The following is a 27,003-nucleotide window of genomic DNA, read 5'->3' on the forward strand; positions in this document are numbered from 1 at the left end:
CCCACACAAGCAGAAGGACACCTGCTTATATTTTTTTCCCAATAACTGTCTTTCCTTCTGTTCCTACGTTGCTTATTTTTCTGATCGAGGCTTTGGGTAAGTCGGAAAGGTGAGTCATTCTCGGACGGTGCACAGCTTCGGCGATATTATCAGGCGAGGTGCCACCGACATAGGACACGTGAACGGGACTCTTCACAAACAATCTGTTGTCAGACGCGCTCGGACGGTCGATAACAGGGTACTTGTTGCTACGCATAGCGTCTCCTTCACGTACATTGCTCTGTCTGTTATCTCTTCTCTGTCAAGAGGCACGGTGACATAATATATATATATATACATTTAGTTATCTACCAAGCATGTGGTTTCCTTGCCACAATCTGAGCCTGTATTGCAAACCTCTTTCACTGGTGCCTCCGAGTGCGTCATTGGAATCAACACCGTCAGAGAGCGTGCGACTTAAGGAATACAGCTCCCACAAGAAGCGGACCCATTTATTCTGCGACTTTCGCGTTCCCAGTTCTGAACGTTCGTTCTGTCCGAATTGTACGCAGCAGGCTCTGCAATGACTTTCCCACTTAGCTTAGTTGATGCGATCATCGTTTGTGTGACTGCTTGCTTTCTGCTTTACATGTAAGTAACTGTGAAATGGCGGTTTTCAGTACATGTGACTTTTGAAAAAAAGCTGCTTTTTCTGTTTCATTCTTAAGGCGAAAGCCTCCGATCTCTATGTTTAAAGACCGCATTGTGAGGCACAAACATATCACGTGACCCAAGGAAGTTTAGAAGAACTTGTTGTTGGGCGAGTTGGCGCATATTAGGGAACATTTTTTAACAGCGCGAATAAACGATCACAGAGAGAGCACACAAGGACAGGCGCGGACTTGCATTTGTCTGCGTAAGTGTCCTTGTGCGCTCTCTATGCGATCGTTTATTCGCGCAGTAAAATATGACCCAAGGAAGGCCAGAAGCGAAGCAAACCATGTCCAGCTCTTTATAAGAGATGATCAATGACTAGCAAAAGTAAATAATGATTGATAAGTCGTTTAAGGAAGATTAGGATGCATTAAGATGTATTGAGAAGAATTAGGGTTTCTTTAGGCCGATTAAGGTAGTTCAGGGTGGATTAAGGTGAATGAAGGAGGATTAAAGTGGATTACAGTGGCATAAGGTATGTGCAGGTAATTAATGTCTATTAAGGTGGATTAAGGTGTACGAATGATTATTAAAATGAATTAGGGTGTATTAGGGGTGCATTAAGCTGGGTTCACGTTAATTACAGGAGGCTTTGCAAGGCTTTCGTCATCGCGTCTCTGAATAAATGGCTAAGGACACCCGAGACGTCTTTTTGAAGGGCGGTGCAGTAAAATAAACAAACGCATGCGCACAGCATACGTTCCTGCTCATGCAGATATTGAAGGGATTTTACAGGAAACCCTTCAATTTGTCATTTCGCAAGACAACACGCAAAACAGTTTTTTTTTTGTTGCGATAGCAATTATATGGACACAGGTGCATTCTGCCATCGGCATCGTGAGGTTCCGTATAACGTCCGAGGGCGATAAAATCATCGCCGTATGCCATATGCTGCAGGTGCAAGTAAATGTGTGCAAGGGTGAGCCGGTGATCGCGGCTCAATTTCGCTCTCGCAATTGACAAAAGCGGGGACGAAGCGCGCCGCCTTCCTTCGCGCGCAAGCTTTCGAGGGGAGGGTAGGGAACGGAGGCGCGTTCTACGCTGTAGAACAGCTGCCCGGCCGTGCGGGCCTGGCCGGGCAGCTGCATCTCGAAAGCCATCTGCGACAGGTACAGAGCCCGCGCTACGCAGTGTTTTCGCGGCTTAGTTGTCGTTGATTCGAGCGGCTGCACCGCTCTCCGCTGCTGCCGCGTTTCCTCACTGCAGCGTTTTGACAGCGACTTTCGCCGGTCATTGAGTGAGATGTATTCATGTTTGCTCGCGCGCGCGTGACACCATGCTTCTTAGTTTAGTTAGTATGCATATGTTTGCAAGTTTGTACGGCTGGTAAAACCACTGTCCCTACTTCGTATACCTAGCTGTTCACTAATATGCTTTCGCAATCGATGCTTCGCCTTTCGGGCGTAACTGCGACCTTTTATTTAGTCGAACGCGTAATGTATTGCTATTTGCAGAGCCTGACACTTCATGGCCATCGCATGTGATTCTGTGAAGATGTACATCTTCTGCTTGAAAAGAAAACAGTGTAGTTAGAATGTAGCGTTATTACGGGTAAGATAGAAGTGTATGTAAAACTGTTTTAAGGATGGGAAGCTTAAACAGGCGTTCCATGCCGTCTGATGTCCTCTCTACAGTGCTCATGCATGGATGTAGTAAATTTATAGAGGCTCACAACGGAGCTCTAACTAGACGTGCGATCACAAAAGACGCAGTTGAAAACTTCATTCTGACAGTCTTGGGCGCACAGAAATATCCGACAAGAGAATTTCACAGGGCGAAATATGGAACTGTGATGTCGGATATATCTGTGCGCCCAAGGCTGTCAGAATTATCACATAGTTCACACTACTACTATCACACTACTACGACGACTTATGTCACCGCATGTCGAGTTAGAGCTTCGTTGTCGTCCTCTATAAGCTTATGTAAGGCCCTGAAGGTAAGGGCGTTGCCAATTCAACAAGAAAACACTCTTAAGGATGTAAACATATATGTAGTGCAGGCCTCAAAGGCTGAAGTCGTGGCGTCTACATTAACACCCAGAATGAAATCTGAACTGCGCGCCCCGATGAGATTTAGAAGGCGGAGCGTTGTGGGCACGTCCCACTGCGTCGTAGCCTTCCCAGTGCAAATTATTGGAGGAACGGGAACACATCGGAGGCCGTGTTTCATTGTCAATAACTCCGCTTCTGCTGAAAGCAATGAAGTACTTTTTGCGGCAAGGTATTTCTGAAATAGCCCATTTTTACTTTAAATGCATTTCTCTACTTCGATAAGGAGTGGTTCAGGGTCCCTTTAATGTGCCCACAAATATAGGTGCACGAGCACTTTTGCATTGCCCACCCTCCCACATGTTCCATTATGGGAATACGGTCACTGGGGCCATTCGGCATCGGCCCAGTTTTCACGGTGCACTTTCCTTGGGGCCTGCAAAAGCCGGTGGCAGAACGGACACGTCCGGCACTGCATGTTGTCTAAGACTACTATACAAGAGAACAGCGAAACACATCTGTTGCTAAGTTGACGAGCATCCGCATGTCTCGTTCTGATGCCTGAGGGACTCGGATTTGCAACTGTCGCAAGAAACGACGATGCTTTCCTAGACAAAAGAAAAGCACGGAGAGAAGCGCAGTATAGTACAAAATACTATATAAACTTTGTTTGTTGTGACTATCAGCTTCAGTGATTTTTGCACAATATATTTATGAAGACAAATTCACTCGTTTATGGGGAACGGACTGCAAATGCCAAGCTAAACCTATTTTTTTCTTTCATCCTGGTAACGTCATGTCGTCAAAAGATATGCGGCAAGGCATCGAAACTACTGGAAAAACCAGAATGTGGCACACGAGAAGTTTTCTTTGATATTTGGACCTGCCAAGAGATTGCTGTTAAAGGTAAGCTGCTACTGGGACGTTACTCACCTGAGCGTTATTATAAACACGAAACTTTGTATGCGGAAATTCGCAGTATGGAAATATGCGAATAGTAAAACAGACATTCTTATTATTTTTTTCTTATCTTGCAGCCAGTATGTCTGAGTGATCAAGAACGATACAAGAAATACGGACGATTATTCGGGTAAGAATTCAGCCACCTGTCCTTGTCCACTGGACAACGCAATGGACAATAAAAACATGTAAATTGGTCACATCGGCCGCTAGCATGACAACAGAGCACGGCTAGCTGGCGCGAAAGCGAACACCCGTGAACTGGGGCTTCTAATTTTTATAGAATATTATGTGTAATACTGTAGTGTGACTAGGTGTCTGTACTTGTACTGCACTGCGGGACAGTGTGCTTTGCAAACGTTCATCACACACATTCCACCACACACATCAGCTATTCGTCTACACACATTTTAGATAGCGACCGCATCGGCAATAACGTTACCCCCATTCTCACTGAATTTATTTTCCCTTGAATCTATAGTTCTTTCATGGAAGCTAGGTAAATTATGCAGCGTTCGTAAAACACACTGAAAACACTTCGGATCACCTGCATACGTAATTTACCGCTAAAGTCGTAATTAGTCCACGCACTTTGAACTTCGCCTCAACTTGGCCTATGAGCTGCCTCCAATATTAACAAATATAAACAAAATGCCTCATTTAGTTCACTAGGCACACCGTGCCAACGTGCTAGGAATCTTATATATATATATATATATATATATATATATATATATATATATATATATATATATATATATATATATATATATATATATATATATATATATATATATATATATATATATATATTTATATATGTATATATGTATGTATGTATGTATGTATGTATGTAAATACACCACTGAATTCGCAGTAGGCGTTATGTCGAGTGCTTTCGGGACATTCGCAAACATAGGTAATAATGACCGTAAGGTGCTTTCAAATACAACCTTAAGAATTTCATTGCGAGAGATCTAATTAACTTACACGTTCGAAACTTTGGGCACCTATCGCGCTAACAATATTCCCCATTCTCTGTATATTCCTCCGACACTTATTGCTCAAGTTTTTTCACAACATTGGGCAAACTTACTGGGGGGATCGTAATATTCGCTTGCAAAACTTTTCGATGCTTGTATAAGTAATTTCCTGCAAAGGGTTCAATTATTTAATCTACAAACGTCAAAAACATTCCGCCCACATCACCCTAATATGGCCACTGTGTTTCGCAGAAATATAATTGCTACCGCCTCCAGGTCTCTCGAGTTTTTCATACCACGCCTTTTACTAAAATTACTACGAAAATTACTAAAACAGCTGGTTTTAGTAATTCTTCATCAACCCCTCATAGACTTGCACACTTCGCAATTTGCATGCATATCAATCCTAGCATACCATTATTCCTTCTGTATATATAAACACTGTGCATGATCTAGCTTTCTTTAGGACACCGTGATAACTGTCGTAGAGCGTTTCCGAGTGCTCATATAGTAGCAATATCATCTTAATCGCAAAGGCCGTGTCGTGTCATACAGGGCACCAGTTTCTGTCGCGCTTCAATGTTTGCAGCACCCCTTTGCACCCATGTCGCGCTGCTTTAGGTTGACATCCTGTGTTACGCTGCCTCGCTTTGCTTTGACGCAGTGCTTACGAGCAAGGAAAACCATGCCTCTTCGTAGCCGAACCTGATCTGATAAAGCAGGTGCTCGTCAAGGACTTCCAACTTTTGCCAAACAGAAAGGTAGGCTAACATTATTCGTCATTTTTTTTATTACGCAAACATTCGTCAATCTGCCGCTCGTGACTATATCAAACACACTTTGCTATCACCCAGTAAAGTTGCTGAAAACGCCGCGATTAAACTAACACGCCAAAAACAAATATTAAAAGTGCCGTCTTAGTCGGTGTGACGTATGTCATCGTGATAAAGAAAAAAAATGTGCTGAGCCAATTTTCCCAATTTTTTTGCGAAAAAATTGTGTCAAATTTGAGTAGATCTGCATTTAAGAAACACAATAACCTTGCCACAGCTTTCGATAGAATATTCTAAAGCTTGTCAAAGCTAGTGAAACAAAAGGGGCTAGAATTGAAAGCTTTCTATCAGTAACTTGATTGACCCTTATGTGCCAGTCATATATCGTGGTTGATCAACTTCACGGTTAAACACCCTCATGAAAACGAGCTACAATATTTATCCATTCGCCTACGCTTTGAAGTGGCCCATACCTGCTGGCTATTTCATCCCAGATCCATGAAAGCACGGTTAAGGGTTTCTTCAGGTCATTCAAAAACCGTAAAAATGGCATTGTGTCCATCACTGGTGCTACACTGACAAAATCATGCGGCCACAGAGTAGCGGAGAGTATTGAACATCAAGTAGTTAGACTAAATACAGTTAGTTATCCGAGCTCTGTGGCAGCAGCTGCTTGCAAAAAATTGATTAAGAAGGTTAAGTGTAACGTCACAGCTTCATTTCAAGACAACAACTAGGAGTGTAAGAGACACGATGTGATCCCTTACCAACATAAGGTGTCGCACAAGATGAAAAACGTGGCGCAACATTATGGAGCGAATGTAGTGTTTTCTGCTCCTTTAAAATTGGCCCGTTTGTGTGCGCAGGTCCTGAGAAAGATTGAAAAGATACCTATAGGCACAACCCCTTTGTTTGTCATGTAAGCCACAGGTCACAGTTTGTTCTATGCACGTGCGGTGTGGTTTACGAATTCCCTTTCTCCTGCTGCTGTCAGTGAGACAGGACGCTGTATTAAAATACGTATAAAAGAACATTCTAAGAATCGGTCATCTGACGAGCATTCTCACGTAGCAAATTATCGCAGGGCTTGTGAAAAAGAGACAAAGAAGGTGGGCCTTCCGCTTCTAGAAAAAAATTAAAATTTTATACTGTCATAGGTATCGTCATACACGGGAGCTGTTCGAGGAGTACGTTGTAAAGAAGAAAGTGCGTGTATGTGTTAGCGATCCTTCCATTGTACTCGCTTATTGTGAGGTGCACTTTCTGGACGCAAGATTGTGACGGCAGTGATTTTAGATGGCCTATTGGCATGATGAAGTCATTCTGATCATTGTGTGTATACACACACACACACACACACACACATTTGTATATATATATATATATATATATATATATATATATATATATGTATATATAAATGTGTGTGTGTGTGTGTGTGTGTACTACACCGCTGACAAGCTATGCCGAAATGGAAAAACGAGCGGGAAGGCGATGTATGATGCTTAGCGTCCAGAGAGAAACAGCGATGACAGGTGCATGCGCAGATAAGTACGACACATATCTTTTTTTTTCTATTGACATGATATAAGGAGGTGTTGGCGCTACTCCTCATCTCTTGAGTGGTTCCGTCATACATCGTACAGGGTTCAAGGTTACATATCAAATAGTCTTTTCGCATCACGACACATATCTAGCCTGCAGCTATAGGTATAACGTACCTCTTGTGTCACAGTGGGAAGTACCCATTCTGGAGGATTGGCCAACAATGGGGACGCACTCAGTGGTACATATCGAACGGCTAAAGGAAGGAAAATTAAGTAAACAAAGAATTAGTTAAATATAATGCAGTGACGCATGAAGCACTTGGTCAGATTTAAAGGGACCTGTTGGCCAATATTAAATGTTCAGATTTGACGTGTCCGATGCTCTTACCAACTACCGCGGCGCCATCTTCCCATGCACTTTCTGGGGTATTTCTCTTTTTTGCTACTAGCACTAACCCTGGGAGTGCTACGCAACGGCGCAGGGTTATTTCTAGTAGTAAAACAACATAAGTACTCCAGAAAGTGAATGGGAAAACGGCGCCGCGGTAGCTCTATTGGTAAGAGCATCGCACGCGTAATGCGAAGACGTGGGTTCGTATCCGACCAGCGGCCAGTTGTTTTCCTGCACTTTTATTTCCATTCATTTACAATTTCTTCAATTCTCGCGATATATCACTGAAATATGTTATCAAATGAAATCGTATGAGCTCTAAGTCATGATGATTTCCTTGCAAAACTAAAACACTATTTTAACGTACTAACGTAGTATTCTCTTGCTCATGTGTTATAGGTATCACTGTGTTATTGCGGGCTTTTTTCCTATTTTACTTCTTTTTCCACACCATATTTTGATGTCATTGCGCAAATGGTTTTGTTCTAGGTTAGCACAGAGTCACTTGTACTGCATAAACATTTCTCTGGTTGTGCTTTTCATTGTTTCATATAGTATCTGCTGGTACGTGTACCTTTTTTCAAGCATTTTTCCTTGTATGATGTGACTAGTTACGGTGATGTTGTGTAACACTCATTTTAATTCTATAGACAGCTTCAACGTTTGGGACGTGTCGTTGTATTGCTTTTACTGCTTTTTTTCCCCGATTTTTCCGCTTGTGTTTTTTTTAGTATAACATGCATTATCTGTTCAAATGCGTATACTGTATGTATCACTAATTTATTGTAACACCCCTATGTAATGCCCGTATGGGCCTTGGGTACTTGAATAAAAAAAAATTCAATTAGCAAGCACAAATAAATTCCCCGTATGTTGTCATTGGCGCCTTTGTTGGCTTCTTATGATATCATTAATAAAAATTGGGCCTCTCGATCGCCTTTGTTCTCGTTCAGATTTTATGTAGCAATTTATTTTTTATTGAGCAGTATTGAAGATCACTGCCGACGGACGGAGACGAGGAGAAGAGAAGAGAAATAAGAGGAGGAAGTGCAAGAGCAATAGAATAAAACAATGGAGTGCTCGGGCTAGGGCTCGGGTGTCTGTTACGCAACATTTCTCTTCATGTTGAAGATCATTGCCGACATATGGTGACGGTGAGGAGAAGAGAAGGAAGAAGAGGGGTGGCACGAACAAAAATATAAAAAAGATGAAATGCTTGGGCTCGGATCCTCATTACGAGACAAGCAGAACAGAGGTACGCATAGTGGCGCTACATTGTGAGTCAGCATACACGGTTATATAAACCCGTTTACTGGTACTTGCATTCGGCGCATGACATAGGATGTTCGTATATTTATTCATAAATGTATCTGCCGAGGTAACGACCGACCCAGCAGGAGACAGCAGCCAAGCCAAAGCCGAGAGGGTAGGCATGAGAGGTTCCGCTCTATGGGATCTGTATGCGGATATATAATGAATTGAAAGAGTGTATGAATAAGGCTGTATTTCCCCGTATTTTGAAACCAGAGATACAGCCGTGAGAACTGTTGTTGCCTGCTTTTTATCACAGCAGCGACGCACGTCAAATCTCCTACTGGACAACATGATGGTCATTGCAACCGTTGAGCGCTGGCGATCAATACGCCCCGCATCTAGTCCAGCATTCTCGACTGGGAAGCTGCGTAAGGTACGTAGTAAAACGCAAAGGACGGAGTGCGGCGTTGTAGGACCTGCTTTATGATGAACGAACGAAGCAATAATGAAAGCGTTATCTAACCAGGGCGTTCAAAAACTCAAGCTGTTCGTGGATCGCTAATTGAGTGACTTACTAGATGTTTTCGAATTATTCTTGTTTTCTGCGCCGCGCTAGGTCAGCTACTGCTGGCGGTGCGCGACAATTAGCCATCATAGTGTAACCGGATACTGTCTTTTTTGTTTGTGACAGCAACCGTGGAACATTGATAGCAACTGCAAGGGTCTCTCGCACACGGGGAATCCTTTTTTAAGACTTATACTGATACCACGTGGGAACAAACTAAGAAACGTATTGGCAACAGCACTGTCGTGTCAACACCACTGTTCTAAGCACCACTGCTCTTTGAGTTCCAGCTTCAATGTGCAGAAATATTGTTTCTTTTTTTTTTCTGCACGGCATAGTATGGCCAAATAAGTGCGTTCAGTCTTTCTTCGTGAAGAAGACGCATGAGTAACCTGTGGAACTTAGCCTATAACTAACTACTCGTAGTCTTGAATAATTTGTCCGTATCCCCGCCCCTCTAAACAAATTTTCTCATGTGGCCTTTGCCCCCAAACACGGTTACATCAGATGGCAAGAATCCGCTCCAAACGTGGGGGCAGAGCTCACCGGCAATTTAGAGTCTTCAGCTACTGAGCCGCCGGCCGAGGTTACGGAAGTGGCAAGGCCATCCCCAGCTCGAAATCCTCGGACAGATACGTCTTCCACCTGAGGGAGATTACGAGGAAAGCAGAAGACATACGGGGGTTTAGAGAATGAGTGTCCCGTCGTAGAATATTTTTTCTGGCTTGGGATGCAATGGGAGTCATAGGAAAGGGAAGTAGGCGTGATGTCGTGTAAACGGAAGTGGATGGCCTTGTCGGCTATGCTTATTAGTGGCAACCACGACCCTGCACCTAGCAGACTTTGATATCGAAATGGGATAACATGCGAAGCCCTTGAATCGCTTCTTCGTATTTTAAAACGTGTTTTTAAATCATATTTTAAAACGTGCTTCAACTGCTTCACATCGGTAAACGAGTGGATATAAATCTCATCGACACCAATGTTTGTCATGTTGCTAACAGTCATTATTACATCGTGGGTGGCTTGAAGCTTAAATAATAAATTCTGCTGCTTCTACCACATAACTTCCAGCGTCTTGGATATCAAGGTGCGTCGTCGGTCTGATTGATGCGACCCGTCCTACATTTTTCTCATCACCTGCATTTGTGTAGATCACACTAGCGAAATTTATCTCTTGTGCAAAAGGTGACGGTTTAATTCTGCGAAGATTTGTTGTCCTATTGGTAGTAATAGAGGCGTATAGCACCACCGAAGTAGGTCGTCCAATGCCATGTTCATTGAATGACCTCCGTATAAATGGGAAGAGTGAGCTTCGACTGATGAAAAATACTGCTGTTTTAGCGCGAGCAGGCAAGACAGCTAAAAACAATTCTTATTGCACCCACAAACGGCTGACGTGTCGTAGCGGGCAAGGTGCAGGAAGGGTGAGAATTTGTTACACAGAACACAGTATAATGCTATCTGCTGTAAGGTTTTTCAGGAGAAACTAGACGAGATTCGTCAACATTTTCTTACAGAAAGTTGATTCGGCAATGTTTTGCTGGATATTGTCGAATATCCCCCAAAAGGTGCATTCTTTCGACGAGTGCACTAAGATTTTATTTAAATGCATGCATCGCTTATGTGCACTTGCCCTTTGACAAGAAAAAAAGCCAAACTTTCACCCGAAAGGCGAAGCATTGATTGCGACAGATAATTATTAGACGGCTATCCGAAGTAAGGCCACTCGTTTTGTCAACTGCATAAACTGCTGTAAACATTCGCTTGCTAACTGAATTAACGAGCATGTTGTCAAGCGCGCACCGATAAAAACAATGACATCTCACTCGATGACCGCGGACCCTTACTGTCATAAGACTGGCGGGATGGAGAGAGGCAGTAGCGGCGAACTAGGCGCTCGAGAACACACCACACACGAAGCCATCAGCTATCTCAAATCGGCTAGCCTTCGAAGCGAGCGCAGGTTGCCTCCGAGATAGGAAGCGCGCGGTCGCGCTCAGCCACCGCAGCTAGAGTACATCCCCGCCCCCCGCCCCACACACACACACAACCACGTCCTCCTAGAGCGCGCACATCTCCCCCCCCCCTCTCCGCTCCCCCCCCCCACTTGTGCGTGTGAGAAGACCACGCTCACCCTCTCCGCCGTCCTCCCTTGCGAGCGCGAGAAGGCACCACCGTATCAAGCTACCAACCTTCGCTCGCACATACTCAATACGGCAGGCGGCCGCGATGTTATCGCACTTGGACTTTCTACAGAACATTAAGGCGATGCCAATGGCGATGGCGGAAATCCGCCTGGAATGTCCATATAAATGTTATCACTATAAACAAAAAACAATCATTTCTCCACATTTCTCGGGTTACGAACCACGTGTTACATTTCCTTCACTGGAGATTGACCTCTTCACCCTTTTTTCTACCCATGGCAAATGTGCGTGTGCGTGTGTTTGTGTTTAATATATGAAACTTAGGAAATGCTGGCGCCTGCTATCCCATTTCACGTAGAATGCAAACAATGTCACAATACAAACAATGTGAGTCACAGTTACAAAAATGTGTGTGTGTGTATATACTTATAAGCCAGTGGTTGTCGGATGTTTTGCAGATGAACGCGTTGATTCAAGATTGCGCGAGAACGACATGTAAGCATCTCAGAGAAGCTGCGGAGAGAAACGATGACATCGATGTCAAAAGGTGAGCGAGGTATCGCGCACCGATAGCACCCACCGCGGCGGATCAAAGGCTTATGCTGCTGACTCCTCCCAGCTGCTGCGAAAAGCGAAGAACGCTCTTGCAGCGAGCTCTCACTAAATGAAAATTGGAGGACACTTAAGCTTCGCCGTTAAGAGTGTGTCGCGTTAGCATTAAAGATCCCTGAATGCTTCTGATGTTTCCCGGCAAGTGCAGCTCACGTAACCGCAATACTTCCCGGGAAACGCTGGCGGCGAACGCAATGCGCGAAGGCGAGCTTTCTGGCAGAAACGTGGGCTCTTGCGTGCGCAGGCCGGTCTTGAGGTAATGCACCGCCGCACAAAAAAAAGAATAAAAGAATAAGAAAAGTGAGGAATTACGTCAGTTTCAGGTTTCTGTTATTACTTCGCCCAACTTAATATTTCAGTCTGAAAAGATTTAACATAAGAGGCATGCGCTGTCGGTGTTTTGTTTCATGACACTTGTTTGTGGGCTGTCAGGCTCAAAATTCCGAGCAATAACATTGTAAAGGCTGTGAGACAAAGTAGGAGCAACTTTCGTGATAGTATAGGGCGGCAATGTAACCCGCAAACACAGCACGTCATAGAGCAAGGTGTGGCGTATACATATCACTAGATGTATACGCTATTTTTCGCTCTCGGTGGCGCCGGACGCCGACGCAGCATTTTGTGCAACACGGACCCCTTAACTCTATTGCGTTAATAAAGAAAACTAATTTACGCCGGGCTTCTCCATCCGCACACAGAAATAGAAGCACCCCTTGTTGACTTTCAAGAGTTACGCCCCACAAAAATCAATAATCCTTCAACTCGTTACAGAATCGAGTATCTCTAGCTTTAGCAGTGCCCCTTGCAGCATTATTTATGAAGCCCTTGAGGTATTGAAGAAATGGCCGACTCATGCTTTTATAGGCATCCTTTTGAATAAGCTGAAGGTGAGGAGCGAGGCACCATAGTTCTAGTGAAAACTAGAGTGTCGTTACTAGGCGATTCCAGACCATTGGTGAATGGCGACACACGCGCCCACGTTGAGAGAGAGAAAGAGGGAGAGAGAGACGGAGTTAAAGAGAAAAGGTAGCGAGAAATAACACAACACTGAATACACATACAGCGCTCAGCATAATTTCCAAAATCTACGTTTAATTTCATTCATTTAATTTCATTTGTTTATTTTCTGAAAGTTCCCAAGAACGGCTTTACGCCTTAATATTGGTTCACTTGTGCTACACAAGGAACATAAAGCCGAAGAACAAAACAGAATATCTCAATGAACAGCGATACAAAGTGCGACAGAAAATTGAATTAATCGAGTACAGAAGTAAGATAATGAGCGAATAGTAGAGCTGAATATGCCAAGATCACGACGAAACTTACTTTGTTGTGTTACAAGACGTGTTATAGCGTTAGAGGTGCAAGAGGAATTCAGGTAGAAAATGCTAGGATTACGCAAGTTAGGGCCAGACACGCAGAACGTTCGGCGGCGGTGAATGTGCTGCAGGTAAGTGCAAAAGAGGATAATAAAACGTAGCTAAACATACTAAGAAATCCTATGACATTAGTAATGCCTGTAAACAAGAAAATATGCGTATTCTTCTATACTACTACTACTACAACTATTCAAATAATAATAATAATAATAATAATAATAATAATAATAATAATAATAATAATAATAATAATAATAATATTAATAATAATAATAATCAGTTAAAGGTGTTTATTAAAGTGCCCAGGAACAACCTCGAGGGTCTTGGTGTTGGCGCAATCGGCAAAACAATGCACAAGGAGAACAGTGCAAGCTCACACACGCACTTACGTACGTACACACGCGCGCACACATAAAGAAAGGAATAATAATTTCGCGAATACAGATTTTAACTGAGCATAAAATGTGTACACGAAGAGAATACAAAGCAAAAGTGGAGAAACAGAAAAACGGATTACAGAATGACGGAACATACAACAAATATGAGAGTTCTTGTTCAGTCATTGAAACTTTTCTGCAACTCCTTTCAGGAAAATATTAAAGTTAGGCATGAAGATAGAGGGTCACAAAAATCGCAAGGCCGGAAGGCGCGCTGTTTCCTTTACTACTACTACTGCTAACACTACTGCTAATAATAATAATAATAATAATAATAATAATAATAATAATAATAATAATAATAATAATAATAATAATAATAATAATAATAATAATAATAATAATAATAATAATAATAACAACTCTATCAAGAAGAAAATACCGACTTGGGCCTGCCAAAGCTATACAGCGAGAGCCAGCCAGTACCCTCAAGCCATCGTTACGGACTATTAAGCATATTGGCGACTCCGACTATTTACTTTCATGCTTGGAGGAATTAGCGCCACCTTGATGCATTTTATTTGGTGAAACTAGGTTTCGCCACTCTTAAGCGCCTGGAACGCTTTGTCAGCCGTGCGTTGACGTATGATATTTATGCCAAATTTATGGGTTTGCGACAAACCATGGACGATCTTTTTTTTTGCGCACTTCAATGTACATAGTGGAAATAACAAAATCATTCTCTTAGCATTGCACTAATTTTTGGCAGGTTCTTTGGTCATTACTCACTCGACGTGATCGCAAGGTGCGCCTTCGGCACAAGACTTGACTCCCACACAGACGCCACCAACGAGTTTGTGACGCAAGCCAGTAAAGCATTTTCCGCAAGAATGTCCTTGAGGCTGCTTATTGCAGGTATGTATTTCTTCCACTTACGAGTTGGAAAAGAAAAAAAGAAGTTTATTAAAGCACTCGCAGAAGAAAATATAAGAAAGGAAGCCAGTGATAATGAGTGCTGGTGCACACAGTATAGATAGTCACTGTAAGAACAAGAGGTTTTGATAGAGTGTGCGAAGGATCAACTGCACCCGTCAATGTTTAGCAAAAAAAGATTCGCTTTAAAAATTTGAAAATATCTTTATTATGTGCATAACTGCACAACCATACAAAAGCAATTGGCTGTTTTTCTTTTAACCCTAGTTATGAAGGATTATGCAATGATTGACAATGACATCGATCTCTTTCAGTGCTTTTTCCGGGACTCGTGAAGTACTTCAGCTTTAGAATAGCAACAGGCAGCGAGTTTGAATACTTCAAAAATGTTTGTCAGCGCATCATAAACGAGAGGCGTCAGGAAGATTTCGTACGTATAACGTTTTATTAATTTTCTTTACATTCTTTGTACGCTATATATATAGGTTCAGACTTACTCGCCGTCCGCGAATTATGCGTAAAGCCTGAACTGTCGGTGGCCGGCAGTTCCGGCTTTCACCATGCAAAAGCTGCAGCATGCTTCATAGCTATACTCGGCAGTTCAAGCTCATCAGTGGAAGGAGAAAACTCAACGCATATTTCTTCCTCGGGAGGCCACATGTGTGTTATGCATAAAAAATGCACGGCAAACTTGTGCGACATTGAAGAATAACTGCACAATTTGAAGCGATTTATTCCTTTCGAGCAATTTCAGTAAACTTTCAATGCCCATGAATAAACCAAGCCCTTGAATGGCTTTGGCCGAATATGACAAATAATATGGCCTCAGTTTCCGGCAGATTTAAACTCCGTATCACATTTCGTTCTTCGAAGACAGCAGTTGGAAAACAAGCGCACAACACTCTAGAGTGGTAGAGTAGTGCTTTATTAAAGTGATATTTATATTCAGCTCTTCTCCCCACTTTGCCGGTTTGTATATGTTTCTGGCCGTTTATGTGACCTTGAGGGTCACATTGGCACGGCCAGAAACATACAAACCGCGAAGTGAGGCGAAGAGCCAAAGAAAACTATCGTGTTAAGGTCACTTTCAAGGTCACACAACTTCAATGATGCCGATCGTTACAACTTTCAATTAACTAAAAAAGGAGACGGAAAGGGTCCGAGATCTGTGTATTTAGCAAATTTTAAACCTTGAATAAACTTATTTCGCCATGGACAACGCTAAGCTACCTTTATTTAGAATTCTTTTACGGGTTATCATAACAACATGACTGGAGTTGGTGATACGATAAAATGACGACAACAACAAAAAAGGTTATTTCAACGATCTTGTGCCTTTTCTTTTTAGCGTCAAGAAGATTTTTTGCAGCTCATGATGGATGCTCAGGAAGGTAGCCTTGCTTCAAGTGATGATGGCGCAGCAGATCCAGAGAGCAAACTATTCGACGTTGGTTCGGAAAATAAGCCAGAGACGACGAAGAGCACTAAACGTAAGTGATAATCGAGGTTACGCGCATTTCCATCGTTCTATGGCAAAGCTAGCGTTCAAGCAACAGCACCGCTTTTCACACTTGCATATGTGTACCAACTTAATCGGTCTCGTTAGTGAAGCGGTCTTTTGGGTTGCTGGAGGTTCTTGCTTGTCCCTAAGCCTCTGTAAGTGTACGTGACTACTGTGTCACTATTAGCGAATAGAATAAGGCTATTCAAGGGTCTCGATTTTTATTAGTCAGAACAATACAAATAAGTATTACTTCATTCAAAACGCATCCATATAAGTTAATCTAAAATATATCTGGCGTGTTCATGTAGGCGGTTAGAGAAGCGTCTTACAAACGGGGAGCTGCTTTATGTATAAAACATTAGTCTGTGGAGAATATAATGTGCCTGAAAATGGGATTTTCCGAATGCCAACAGGCTTATAGGGTCCTTTTTTTTCTTTTGAAGGACCAAAATTTTTGGAAATTGCGTGTGGAAGATAGAAGAAGGTCTACCCTTAATCTAAGTTACTCGATGAGGCGGCCATTACTCCTAGAAGAAATCAAAACACTTAATTGAATAATTAACACAATACCGCTAATTATCTTTTAAATCATTCGCATTACGGAACATATCTAAATCTACACGAATTATAGCCGGTGAGTTCACAAGGCCTATCCACTTGGAATGAATTTTTTGGATTGCACCAGTTTCGAGATAATTTTCAAAGTTTCCGACGAAATTCATTGGCGTTCCAGTTACCTCTTTCAAGAAAGCGCTTTTCATGCATTGAAGCACAAAGGTAACTGGAACACGATTGAATTTTGTCGTACACGTTGAAAATTATTATCTCGAAACTGGTGCCGCCCAGGGAATTCGTTTCAAGTGGATACGAGTTTGGGTAATTACGTTAATTTTATGTTACGTTGATTTCTCTTAGAAGTAAGGGTCACCTCATCCAGTAATTTAAATCAAGGGTTAAAATTGTGTTATGTGCCACAGGCAATTTAGAAAAAAATTTGGACATTCCAAAAAGAAAACCGGTATATCATGGGTGTGATTTTACTCATTGCATTACAAGCAGTTTTATGAGAGAAATATCAACTCGGACTCGCTATGGAAAGTGCCTCGAGCGTCCAGTCGCGAGACAATGTCGCGTGAATTCGCGGTCGTCTTTCACGCTCAGAAAAACACTTTTATGTAGCACGTATTGCGCAACAGAAAGCTGTATCGGGAGCTTTTCTTGCTGCTCTATAATTTTCTCATGGACACTTTTCCTCTGATTGCCATATTCGACAAGATGAATATGGTCTAATTATGTCTAATTATGTAATTTGGCGGAATGAACAGATAACCTGGGTATCTCCAAGCGACGGTAAACAACATTGCTTTGCTTCTGTCCAGCTACGTTGCACTTGCAAAATTTGAAATCTTGGTGCATGATAGTTGTTACACTGTGTATACATACAGTAGTACGAATAATGCTCAATCGTAAATTCATAAAACCAAGAACAGAAGTAACCCTGAATAATACAGTATGCCGGAAAGAACGGTAATCATTGCGCAGGCATCAACAAGTATTTTAGTGGAATTTAACAATAAAAAAATGAAAGCAAGTGGTGAAATTCTGCGAAGGAGAAAATAGAAGCCACTTCAACGGTAAAATATATTTTCGTTCCCTAAGGTATAGATATATGCTAGAATGCATTGCTGCTGTTTCGCAATGCAATCATTGCAACTTTTCGGTTAACGTTGGACTCCAGGCTATTGTTTCTACATTGCAATCAAGAGCTCTTCTTGTCTGAGAACGATGAAGTCGAATAATTTCCGTACAGTATTTTAGTGCGGCTGAACAGCCGTTGAACTGTTTTCTTGAAATATCTCTCGAGAGCTTGGCACATGCTTCCTGCCCCGAAGGTCTGAGTGAAATCGAAGCCATGGCGCAGTGCGTGCTTTTCTTTCTGGCCGGTCAGGAGACCACGTCGTCAACGATAGCCTTCACCACCTACCTGCTTGCTCTCAACCCCGACGTCCAAGAAAAACTGCGAAAAGAAGTGGACGATTGCATTGCGGAGAATGTAAGTAGACTTCTCGCTGCGCACCATCGCATTCGGGCACGCTTGTGTAAGCACATTCGTCCCACTTCAGGCCACCAAGTGCCCTCTGTCATGGCTAAAAACTACGAGGAACTTGACCACTTGAGCACATTGCTTAAATGGTTCCGCTAAAAATATCTGCCTCATGCCAGTGCAAGAGACCAACGTTAATTTCCATATTAACAGCAAAGCTAAAATATTCTATTCTGAGCTTACAAGCGATCCAACTGAGAGCCCAGTGCGCACCTGAAATTTTTGGGTGCCTTTCAGGGTGAGTTAAAATTTGAGAGAGAGCTGCATTATGTTTGAACTGGTCCAAAGCTGCAGTGTCTTGCTTGTCAAGCTCAGCGCTTGTACGTCTCTGTTTTCGTCTATGTTCTCATGCAAACGTCGCGCGGTTATACTTTGAATTTTGTTGTACGGCCTTAGCGCAAGAAGAACAAAAGCATGACTATGTTGACAAAGTGGGCAGTATATTGCCGTGCTTCATATAGTGCATTGTAATATAGACTCTAATGTCCATTTGCCTCTGTTTTAAACAACGGTTCTAAAGCCCGAAAGCACACCTTACATACGTGCGTGACAGGTTCCCGATTCTGAACTTTGCAGCAACTACAGCTGTACTGATCTTGCGCAGGGCCCGGAGCCCAGCTTGGACGTCATATCCAAGCTGACGTACTTGCACTGCGTAGTATCGGAAGCGTTACGCTTGTTCCCGCCTGCAACAAGGTAAGCAGGTGAAATATGGCAATAAAGAAAAGAAAGCTTCGCAATAATTTAGACTATTCCTGGAATTCAACTCAAGAGCTTAGGCAGCTAAATGATTTCTTCATTTTAACGTAAAATAACGGTAGAACAAAATTATAAGAAGCATATGTTCTTTGTATGTTATAAGCTTAGCTTGTAAACATTACGTTGTTAGCCAAAATGCAGCCGGTATTGGAGCATATAGAACTATACTGAACTAGGGTCTGCATGGCAGCTAGTTGGTACGGCGATATCTTAAGTCTGATAAGGCATAAATAAAACACGGAGAGCGGAAAGCATCAGGACATACAGAGAGTTACTTCCAACTAAACCTGTTGCGAAAGAAAACCCGTATATGTGGATTGACCATTCATAACCACAGCGCACGCTTCAGAAGACATTTGATATTTAGATGACCAACTCCACTGGCCATCGAGGGGGCGCTCGATTGGCAATGGTTGTTGTCACAGCGTTGTTTTCTACGTGGGCGTGACTTTTATCTTAGTTCGCGGCTCGGACGTCGCCTCGATAAGCAGTGGTGTTGGTCAACTACCTAGATAGCGAATCTTTCGTGACGCATGCACTGTGACTATGAATGGTGAATGCACGTACTGTATACGGGTTTCCTTGTGAAATAAATATAGCTTGAAGTAGTTCTCTATCTCATCATTCTTTACGCTTTCCGTGTTTTATTTGCGCTTTACCTGCTTTAAAATCTAGAAGTACGCGGACATTTCGACCTTTATTTTTTGGAAAGCTCTACAGTCATGTTTTGAAAAACACACGCATTTTATGCAGCTCAGGTAAACTCCGCAATCGGCACTTTTTATGGTTACAGAAAAAAAAAGAATGGCCCACAGAATTTGAAGTGTAATTAAAGGCTGGTCGCTTGGTCTGATGATAATGCTGTTTGGTTGCCCCTGCCGCAAACGTCTCATGCTCAACTGCACTTGCAGCTTGAATTCAGCCACATCATCGTCATAAAAAGCTCTCATGTTTTTCTGTTTCAGGCTTGAACGGTCAGGCTACGAAGACTACACTCTTGGCGACACGGGTATCAAGCTTCCGAAAGAGTGCTCTATTATGATCCCCGTTTATGCGATGCATCACGACCCGGAGCTGTTCCCCGATCCTGACAGCTTTAGACCTGAACGGCAAGTACCAAGAATAGCGTGGTGTGTGCCACGCCCGCACGCACGCACGCACGCACGCACGCACGCACGCACGCACGCACATACATACATACATACATACATACATACATACATACATACATACATACATACATACATACATACATACATACATACATACATACATACATACATACATACATACATACATATATACATACATACATACATACATACATACATACATACATACATACATACATACATACATACATACATACATACATACATACATACATACATACATACATACATACATACATACATACATACATACATACATACATACATAAATACATACATACATACATACATACATACATACATACATACATACATACATACATACATACATACATACATACATACATACATACATACATATCAGTCTCACCTCGCACACCAGCGAGGTGCAACGTCTGTACCGCTATCTACTGGCGGCGTTTCTGATCCCGCCAGCTTTGTGAGACTCCTGGTAGCTAACCGCCAGAGCGCTGTTCCGCTGTTCCTTCTGTCCAGCAGTAGTTGCCTTGCGTGCTGCGTTGCGTTAACATTTCGCACTCACGTATAGTCACAACATCGTCCATTGAGTTGAAAAGCAGCACTAGACCTCGCTATCGCTGCCAATGCAGTGCCTTTCCAGCAAAACTACCAAATATTAAAGCGTTTAGCTTTCTTCGGGAATTAATCGCGATATCTTTGTGTCTTACTGCCTTCTCGTGTCAGACACTGTAATGGAGACGCTGCGCTTTCGGTCGAAGACGCAGACACTGATTTTTGAGACTCTGCGCGGTGTTCCGAACTGGTCTTTGCGAAAGTGGAGACAGAAGTACCGACTGGCTCCCGCGTACGGGTGAGGCATGGTGGTAAAAGGAACTCTGCGCTTGACACATAGTGCAGCACAGTGCCACAAAAAAGCACACCCAAAACCAAGTTTGCAACACTTGTTTGAGTAGCAACCAGGGTTGTTTCGTCATATTTTTTTTCTTATACAAACAATCCTTACTGCAGTAAGTGCTGCTCAAAAAGATGCTTCTGCCCTTTTCTCTTTCTTTCTCAGATTCAGCGACGAGAACGTGGACTCTGTCCAACCGTACACTTATCTTCCTTTCGGTGCTGGGCCACGGAACTGCATTGGGATGCGCCTCGCCCTTCAGTCCGTCAAGCTCTGCCTGCTTCATTCGTTACATAGCGTTCAGTTCGTTCGCACAGATAAAACAAAGGTACGTATACGCTTCTCTGTTCACGCATGCACACAGCTAGCATCCTAACAAATTTTTGTTTGACATAAAGAGTCATTATACTCTTGGCTGCCGCTAACTCAAGCTGGAGTTGCTTTTATCGGGGAGTGGACTGAGTTTCGTGGAAAGGAACAACACTATGGAACTATTCAAAGGAGTTCTTTCTGTGAAGAAATGTGATAATTAAGAGTAGATAATAAATATTCTACAGATTGGGAACATTGTGAAATGCATGTCCTCATCTTTTCACATCTTGCAGGATCCCTTGACCATTAAGAAAGGACTTGGTGTCTTAACAGCAGAAGACGTCACTGTTGGAATACGGAGAAGGCCGGGTCAACACGTCTAGATATGGCGTCACGAAAGCACAAAAGTTCACTTTGTATTGTGTGGTGGCAGCGACAGAGAAACATGTGTTTCTCGGAAATAGAAACGATTCAACATTTACATTAAGAAAAGGAATTGTACCAATAAAATATGCTATGTCCACCTGCGTCAAGGCGCGATGTATTTCGGGATGAGCTGTTTCTGCACATGTGGATATATTAATGCGATCTCAATAACCTCAAATAGCGCCGTGATATAACATCCCGTTAAACAGCTTCTTTCCTTTAATGGAGCTCATTATTGATTGCTATTTGCATAGCATGACATTTCCCCGCCAGCACATGAGATTATGTGAAACTGTGCGTGTCTCGTTTGAAGAAGATGAAAGAGAAGAAGAACGAGCAGTGGACCTACGGCGAAGTATCGTTGTGAGTAAGCATGAACTGTAGCTAGGCAGATTGCCGTTAAGGCAAACTCCGCTAAATCAAAATTCTTTAGGTTCATTTTGTAGAACAAAAGGGAAACAAGTCTGCATAATGCGAACCGCTCATTAGGTTAAGCCAAACCTCCGCAGGCCGGAATTGAAGCCTGCCTTTTATGGCTAAGCGAGATGATGAAATAGGCAGGCTACCTTGGGGTGGTTGGCCAATGGGCAGGTGATTGAACAAGGTAAGTGACTTTGCTAGCTACACGAGAAGCTAATGATTAACGCGTTGTTCGAGAAACCGCAGATGACAGAGAGGACGAAGATAGGGGGCGGCTAACAAATAGTGGCCTATTGCACCTGGAGAGTACATATACAAAGCCATACAACAGAAAGAAAGAGAAACAAAGCAGGTTATATCCTTGCCGTCAGCTGTCTTATTGCCCGCCTCGTTCGGGCTATACATTATAAATTGAAATCTAACTAGCCCATCAGTCCATCCTTTCGACGCAAACAGTGTATATGTGTTCATGAACAACTCAAGCAGCGTTGACGACGACTGAGAAGCCGGCAGAGATGAAGGAGCTGAATAACTGTGGATTTTCGTGACTGCTCCCAGGTTTGCACAGCGCCGGTGATATACTCGGCTGCCTCATTGAGTGCATAAAGCCAAACTTCCTATCACGAAAATTGAATAAATATTTATTTTTACATCGGGCCTTTGATATTCAGTGCCGTTGATTTATTACCTTGCAGCGTGGTCTTTTAGCGCTTCAGGAATAGCAGATTTTGTATTTTAGGAATAATGTCGTCTTTCGTCTTGGACAAACTTCTGTTAATACGAACAGAATCACGCGGATCTCGCGGCGCCATTGATTTCGCCAAAACGGAAGTGCAATGTATATATATATATATATATATATATATATATATATATATATATATATATATATATATATATATCGGGGAAAGGGCCACGATGGAGATCCAAACCCACTTGAATGAATGGCTCAGGTGGAATGTCGACCAGCTGTAAGTACCCGGCAGGAAGCATTACTGGCTTTTTCCGATGTTTTCAGGACTTGCAAGCAGCTACATAGCGCCGTACGGAGCGTGCACTGCCGGGCCAGTAGAAGCGGCGGCGCACATGGTCGTAAGTGCGAGCAACCCTAAGGTGTCCGGCAGTTGGGGCGTCATGAAGCTCCTGAAGCACGGTTGAGTGAAGGTGTTGAGGAACGACAAAGGGGAGGACTGTCAGGATGAAAACTGCCTCGGTACAATATCCCGTCGTTGAGGACGAACCACTGTAACGATGAATCAGTAGGAGCAGATTCAATTCGGCCGATGAGGGTCCTCAAGATAGCATCATGGCGTTGCTTGTTGGCCATTTTCAAATAGCTGGGCAATGGAAAGAACAGTTGCAATAGCGTCTGTGTCGGCGTTGGCGGGCATACCACGGGGTACAGGGTAATGGGACAAGCAGTCGGCGTCCTTGTGTTGGCGACCATACCTATACACCACCGAATAGGAATACTCTTGTAGCCGCAAAGCCCATCGTCCAAGCCTCCCTGTGGAATCTTGTAAGGACGAAAGTCAACATAGGGCGTGGTGGTCCGTTACAATGAAAAAGGCCTGTCGTACAAATAGGGGCGGAATTGCACTACTGCCCACACAAGGGCCAAACAGTCGCGCTCGGTAATAGAGTAATTCCGCTCAGCAGGTGACAAAGGATGGCTAGCGTACGCGATGACACGTCCATGGCCGTATTGAGCTTGTGCCAAGACGGCACCAATTCCGTGGACACTGGAATGGCTGCGCACCTCTGTAGGGGCTGAAGTAGCGAAATGTCCTAGAATCGGTGGGGTCGTGAGCATGGTGGTAATTGCGAGAAAAGGCGGTGGCCTGATAGGCCCCCCATGAAAACGGCACACTTTTCATCAAGAGATCTGTTAAAGGGCGTGCTATGGTGGCAAAATCTTTAACAAAGCGGCGGAAGTAAAAGCAAAAGGCCCATGAAACTTGGGACATCTTTTGCGGACTGTGCAACAGGGAACTCTTTCACGGCGCGAATTTTCTCCGGGTCTGGTCGGATTCCAGTTGCATTGACATGTCCAAGAACAGTAACCTCGAACCGGTGACAATGACGCCGACCGGACTTCGGGGACATATTTTTTACCCTTGGCGCCAGCAACGTGATCCCACTGACGCTGCAGGGCGTTTAACCTTCCGTTCAGTGCTGTCCTCCGTCAACTTCGGAATGCCTGTTCTTGGACGCTTCCCGCATGTCGTGGTCGCCCCCGTAGTGTCTGCGGTAGTGGTCTCGGTGCTGTCGCTCGTGTCTCGCTTTTCACTTGCTTGACTTAAGAGCAGTGGCTCCTGCGCGCAGCCTATTTCGGCACACTCCTCAGTTGCTTTCGTCAAGTCCTGACTGTCAGGCGTTGTCCCTCCAGTTTTCTCGGCTTCCGTTTCCCGAGCCTTGTTTTCGCATTCCTTGGTGTTGCTATTCGGGGCAAACTTCTCGGCTTCCTCTGCGTCCATTCTATTCTCTTGGAAGTCGTCTGTTGGGAGAACCATTTTAGTTACTCTAGCGTAGGTTCTTGCACAATCTTCGCTTTCATGACCGTGACGTCTGGCAGTCCCGTCGTATGTGTCCTTGCCTGCGGCACCTCAAACCTAGCGGTGACAGACCTGGGGCCACAAGAAGAACGGTGCCACTTCCAAACTTGAAAAGATGAGGGAGGTCATCAAGTTCAACACCTTTCTTAAGTCTCATTCGCACTACCCTCGTAGTGGACGTCATATGTTCAAAGACAGCGACGGACCAGTTGTCGTTCGAAACGTCAAGGACTACACTAAAGTTGCTCAACCCCTGCCGACAGTTCTCATTTCGGACAGCAAAGTCGACCCAGTGTACTTTCACGGTGACGTCTTATTGGATGGGGTCAATGACGGCGCAGAAGCGGCCCTTGACTTGAAATTCATCCGTTTCCACCAGGGCATCCTTGTCAACCTTTCTGCGCAACTTAGCCAGATGTGGTTCATATGGAAGGCTCCTATGGCCGTGTTGTTCTTCATGATGCCCGCTTCTTCCAATGGCTCTAGAAAATCTTCCAGCCTATATGGTCTTCTTGCCAGGTCACCGTGCAAAAAAAAAAAAAGCTCACTGCTGCATGCTGTCGACCGAAGGCGACAGCATGCAGCAGTGCATGCTGTCAATGTTGGCAACGAAATCCTATAATGCGATGGTGCAGAAAAAACTGTAACCGCAGCCAGCAGCGGCCGCCGAAGAATCTCGCATGGAGTGAGCCACCACACGTCAGTCTTCCTCGAAAGCCGAACGCAGAATCATTATGCCACGGACGCATGCATCGACAAGAGGCATAGAATGCCCTTGTGAATTTCTCGTGGGAAAGTCAGCGCGTTGAGACGCTTGACACGTTTCGATTTGGCCACCTCTACAGGCTGAACCACTGCAATTAGCAGTTGCGTGTGTTCGCAGAGAATGTGTCTGCAGTCACGAGAATACCGATCGGTATATATCATAGCGACCACAAAGCCAATGTGACCGTCGTTACAAAGTGACAATGAATAACGCAGTAAAGCCTTTACCAGAAGTTTTTTTAACACGACATCTACAGCTCTGCTGGTCGTCCACCTTGGCAGGGCGCAATGGCTTTGCACTGTTTGGAGGGGAGCATACATTTTAAAGAAAGATGCCAGCATCCGCTAACGTATTTGCGCACCGAAATCATACCGGAAAAGACAGAATGTACGTTCGCCAGAATTAATGTTTGTTTGAACATCAAAAAACAAAGAACTGATATTCAGTCCTGCAAAGAGCCAAGTCGTATCGCTTATACAAATGGTTCGTTTCTTTTTTTTTGTAGTATGTGTCCATAAATTATAGTTGAAACTCCTTTTTGCTATTGCCGAGTGTGTAGATTTTAGAAAGTCTTGACTCGCACTTGCAGGAATCATAGCTTGCATAACTAAGTGAGCAATAATCTTATTATTGATAGAAAACTCGTGTGTCCTTGCTCAGTCGTTAACGCAGTGACCTATTTCGATATGTAAACCTTGCTGCAATTAACCAAAGGCAACATGCGGCATAGAGTGTTTTCTATCAGAGAATGGTTGTTGCTGCGCTATCGAAATGCGTGGTCACCAGCAAGCCAGCTTCCGTGGTGCCGAGAGAACAAAAGGAACCCTGTGCCTGTTAGTCAGATTGAGATAATACTAGTATTTGAGTAAGAACTGAAATTGGTACCAGTGCTTATACGCAACGAGCTCATAAGCATCACTGATGACAGGGCTTCTCGTTTTCGTGTGCGCGTTAGGTTGTTCAAACTTCATGTAATTTTTCCACGTGATAACCAAAAATATTGTGTTTCGCATAATTATGACTACAATTAGTGAACCGGCTTCAAATCTGCAGCTTCGTTATGTCCGGTTAAGATATCTATATGGGAAAGAATTTCCAAATTTGTATTCAGAAGTTCGTGAGTGTACAAATTTGTTTTTTCTCTCCGTGCGAGAGTTATACAATATGTGTGTGCGTGTTTTTCTTCACATCGCGAGTGGTTTAACGAGCGTGAAATGCAACTGAACGAATAAATTTCGGAACCAAATATTGTCTTATGAAAATAAGTGGAAATATATCTTCAAGCAACGACAATCATTCATCTACGAAGTTCAAGATTCAAATATTACTTTTCATCCCGCGAATTGGGTCGTAATTCCAACTACGGCACCTAGATGGAGCAGCTGCTCTATTCTCACTACCTAGAAGTATTGACCACTGGGTTTTTGATCGCAGTTCCTTAATTTTGTAAGTGTTTAGTACCTTTCGCGAAGATAAAGACAGCTTACATGCCAATTGTGCCGTTGG

The 27,003-nt window shown here is 43.4% G+C and overlaps 3 protein-coding genes across 8 annotated transcripts in view; 2 read left to right on the forward strand and 1 right to left on the reverse strand.

Moving 5' to 3' along the window:
- The window catches only part of LOC135920938 (uncharacterized), an 842,780-nt gene that overhangs the window by 45,866 nt on the left and 769,911 nt on the right, over positions 1-27,003 (reverse strand). For 4 of the 6 annotated variants that reach the window (XR_011514012.1, XR_011514010.1, XM_070537366.1 and 1 more), the window contains one exon: positions 9,704-9,802. Coding sequence is in view for 2 of the 6 variants with exons in the window: in XM_070537366.1 (XP_070393467.1) it covers positions 9,720-9,802 (83 nt within the window). In the remaining 4 variants the exon portion in view is untranslated. Of the gene's footprint in view, positions 1-7,121; positions 7,202-9,703; positions 9,803-27,003 lie in introns of all 6 variants that reach the window. The other 2 variants (XR_011514013.1, XR_011514011.1) reach the window with 1 other exon arrangement.
- LOC135920936 (cytochrome P450 3A24-like) lies at positions 400-21,848 on the forward strand. The gene is made up of 14 exons (XM_065455229.1): positions 400-630; positions 3,494-3,590; positions 3,722-3,774; positions 5,292-5,388; positions 8,909-9,025; positions 11,766-11,854; positions 14,445-14,590; positions 14,923-15,038; positions 15,957-16,098; positions 18,005-18,165; positions 18,821-18,912; positions 19,941-20,084; positions 21,184-21,346; positions 21,624-21,848. The coding sequence occupies exons 1-14, from the start codon at positions 563-565 to the stop codon at positions 21,711-21,713; spliced, it is 1,575 nt and encodes a 524-aa protein (XP_065311301.1). The 5' UTR covers positions 400-562; the 3' UTR covers positions 21,714-21,848.
- The window catches only part of LOC135920942 (cytochrome P450 3A16-like), a 43,005-nt gene continuing 38,274 nt past the window's right edge, over positions 22,273-27,003 (forward strand). The window contains exon 1 of the mRNA XM_070537364.1: positions 22,273-22,360. The gene's annotated coding sequence lies outside the window, so the exon portion shown is untranslated. The remainder of the gene's footprint in view (positions 22,361-27,003) is intronic.

The sequence above is a fragment of the Dermacentor albipictus genome, chromosome 4 (assembly GCF_038994185.2).
Source record: "Dermacentor albipictus isolate Rhodes 1998 colony chromosome 4, USDA_Dalb.pri_finalv2, whole genome shotgun sequence".
NCBI classification, from domain to species: Eukaryota; Metazoa; Arthropoda; class Arachnida; order Ixodida; family Ixodidae; genus Dermacentor; species Dermacentor albipictus.

Coding starts and splice junctions, on each gene's coding strand:
- LOC135920936 (XM_065455229.1), top strand. CDS start 563: ATGACTTTCCCACTTAGCTTAGTTGATGCGATCATCGTTTGTGTGACT. Junction 15,039..15,956: donor AGAGGCGTCAGGAAGATTTC/GTACGTATAACG, acceptor TTTTCTTTTTAG/CGTCAAGAAGATTTTTTGCA. Junction 21,347..21,623: donor TTCGCACAGATAAAACAAAG/GTACGTATACGC, acceptor CACATCTTGCAG/GATCCCTTGACCATTAAGAA.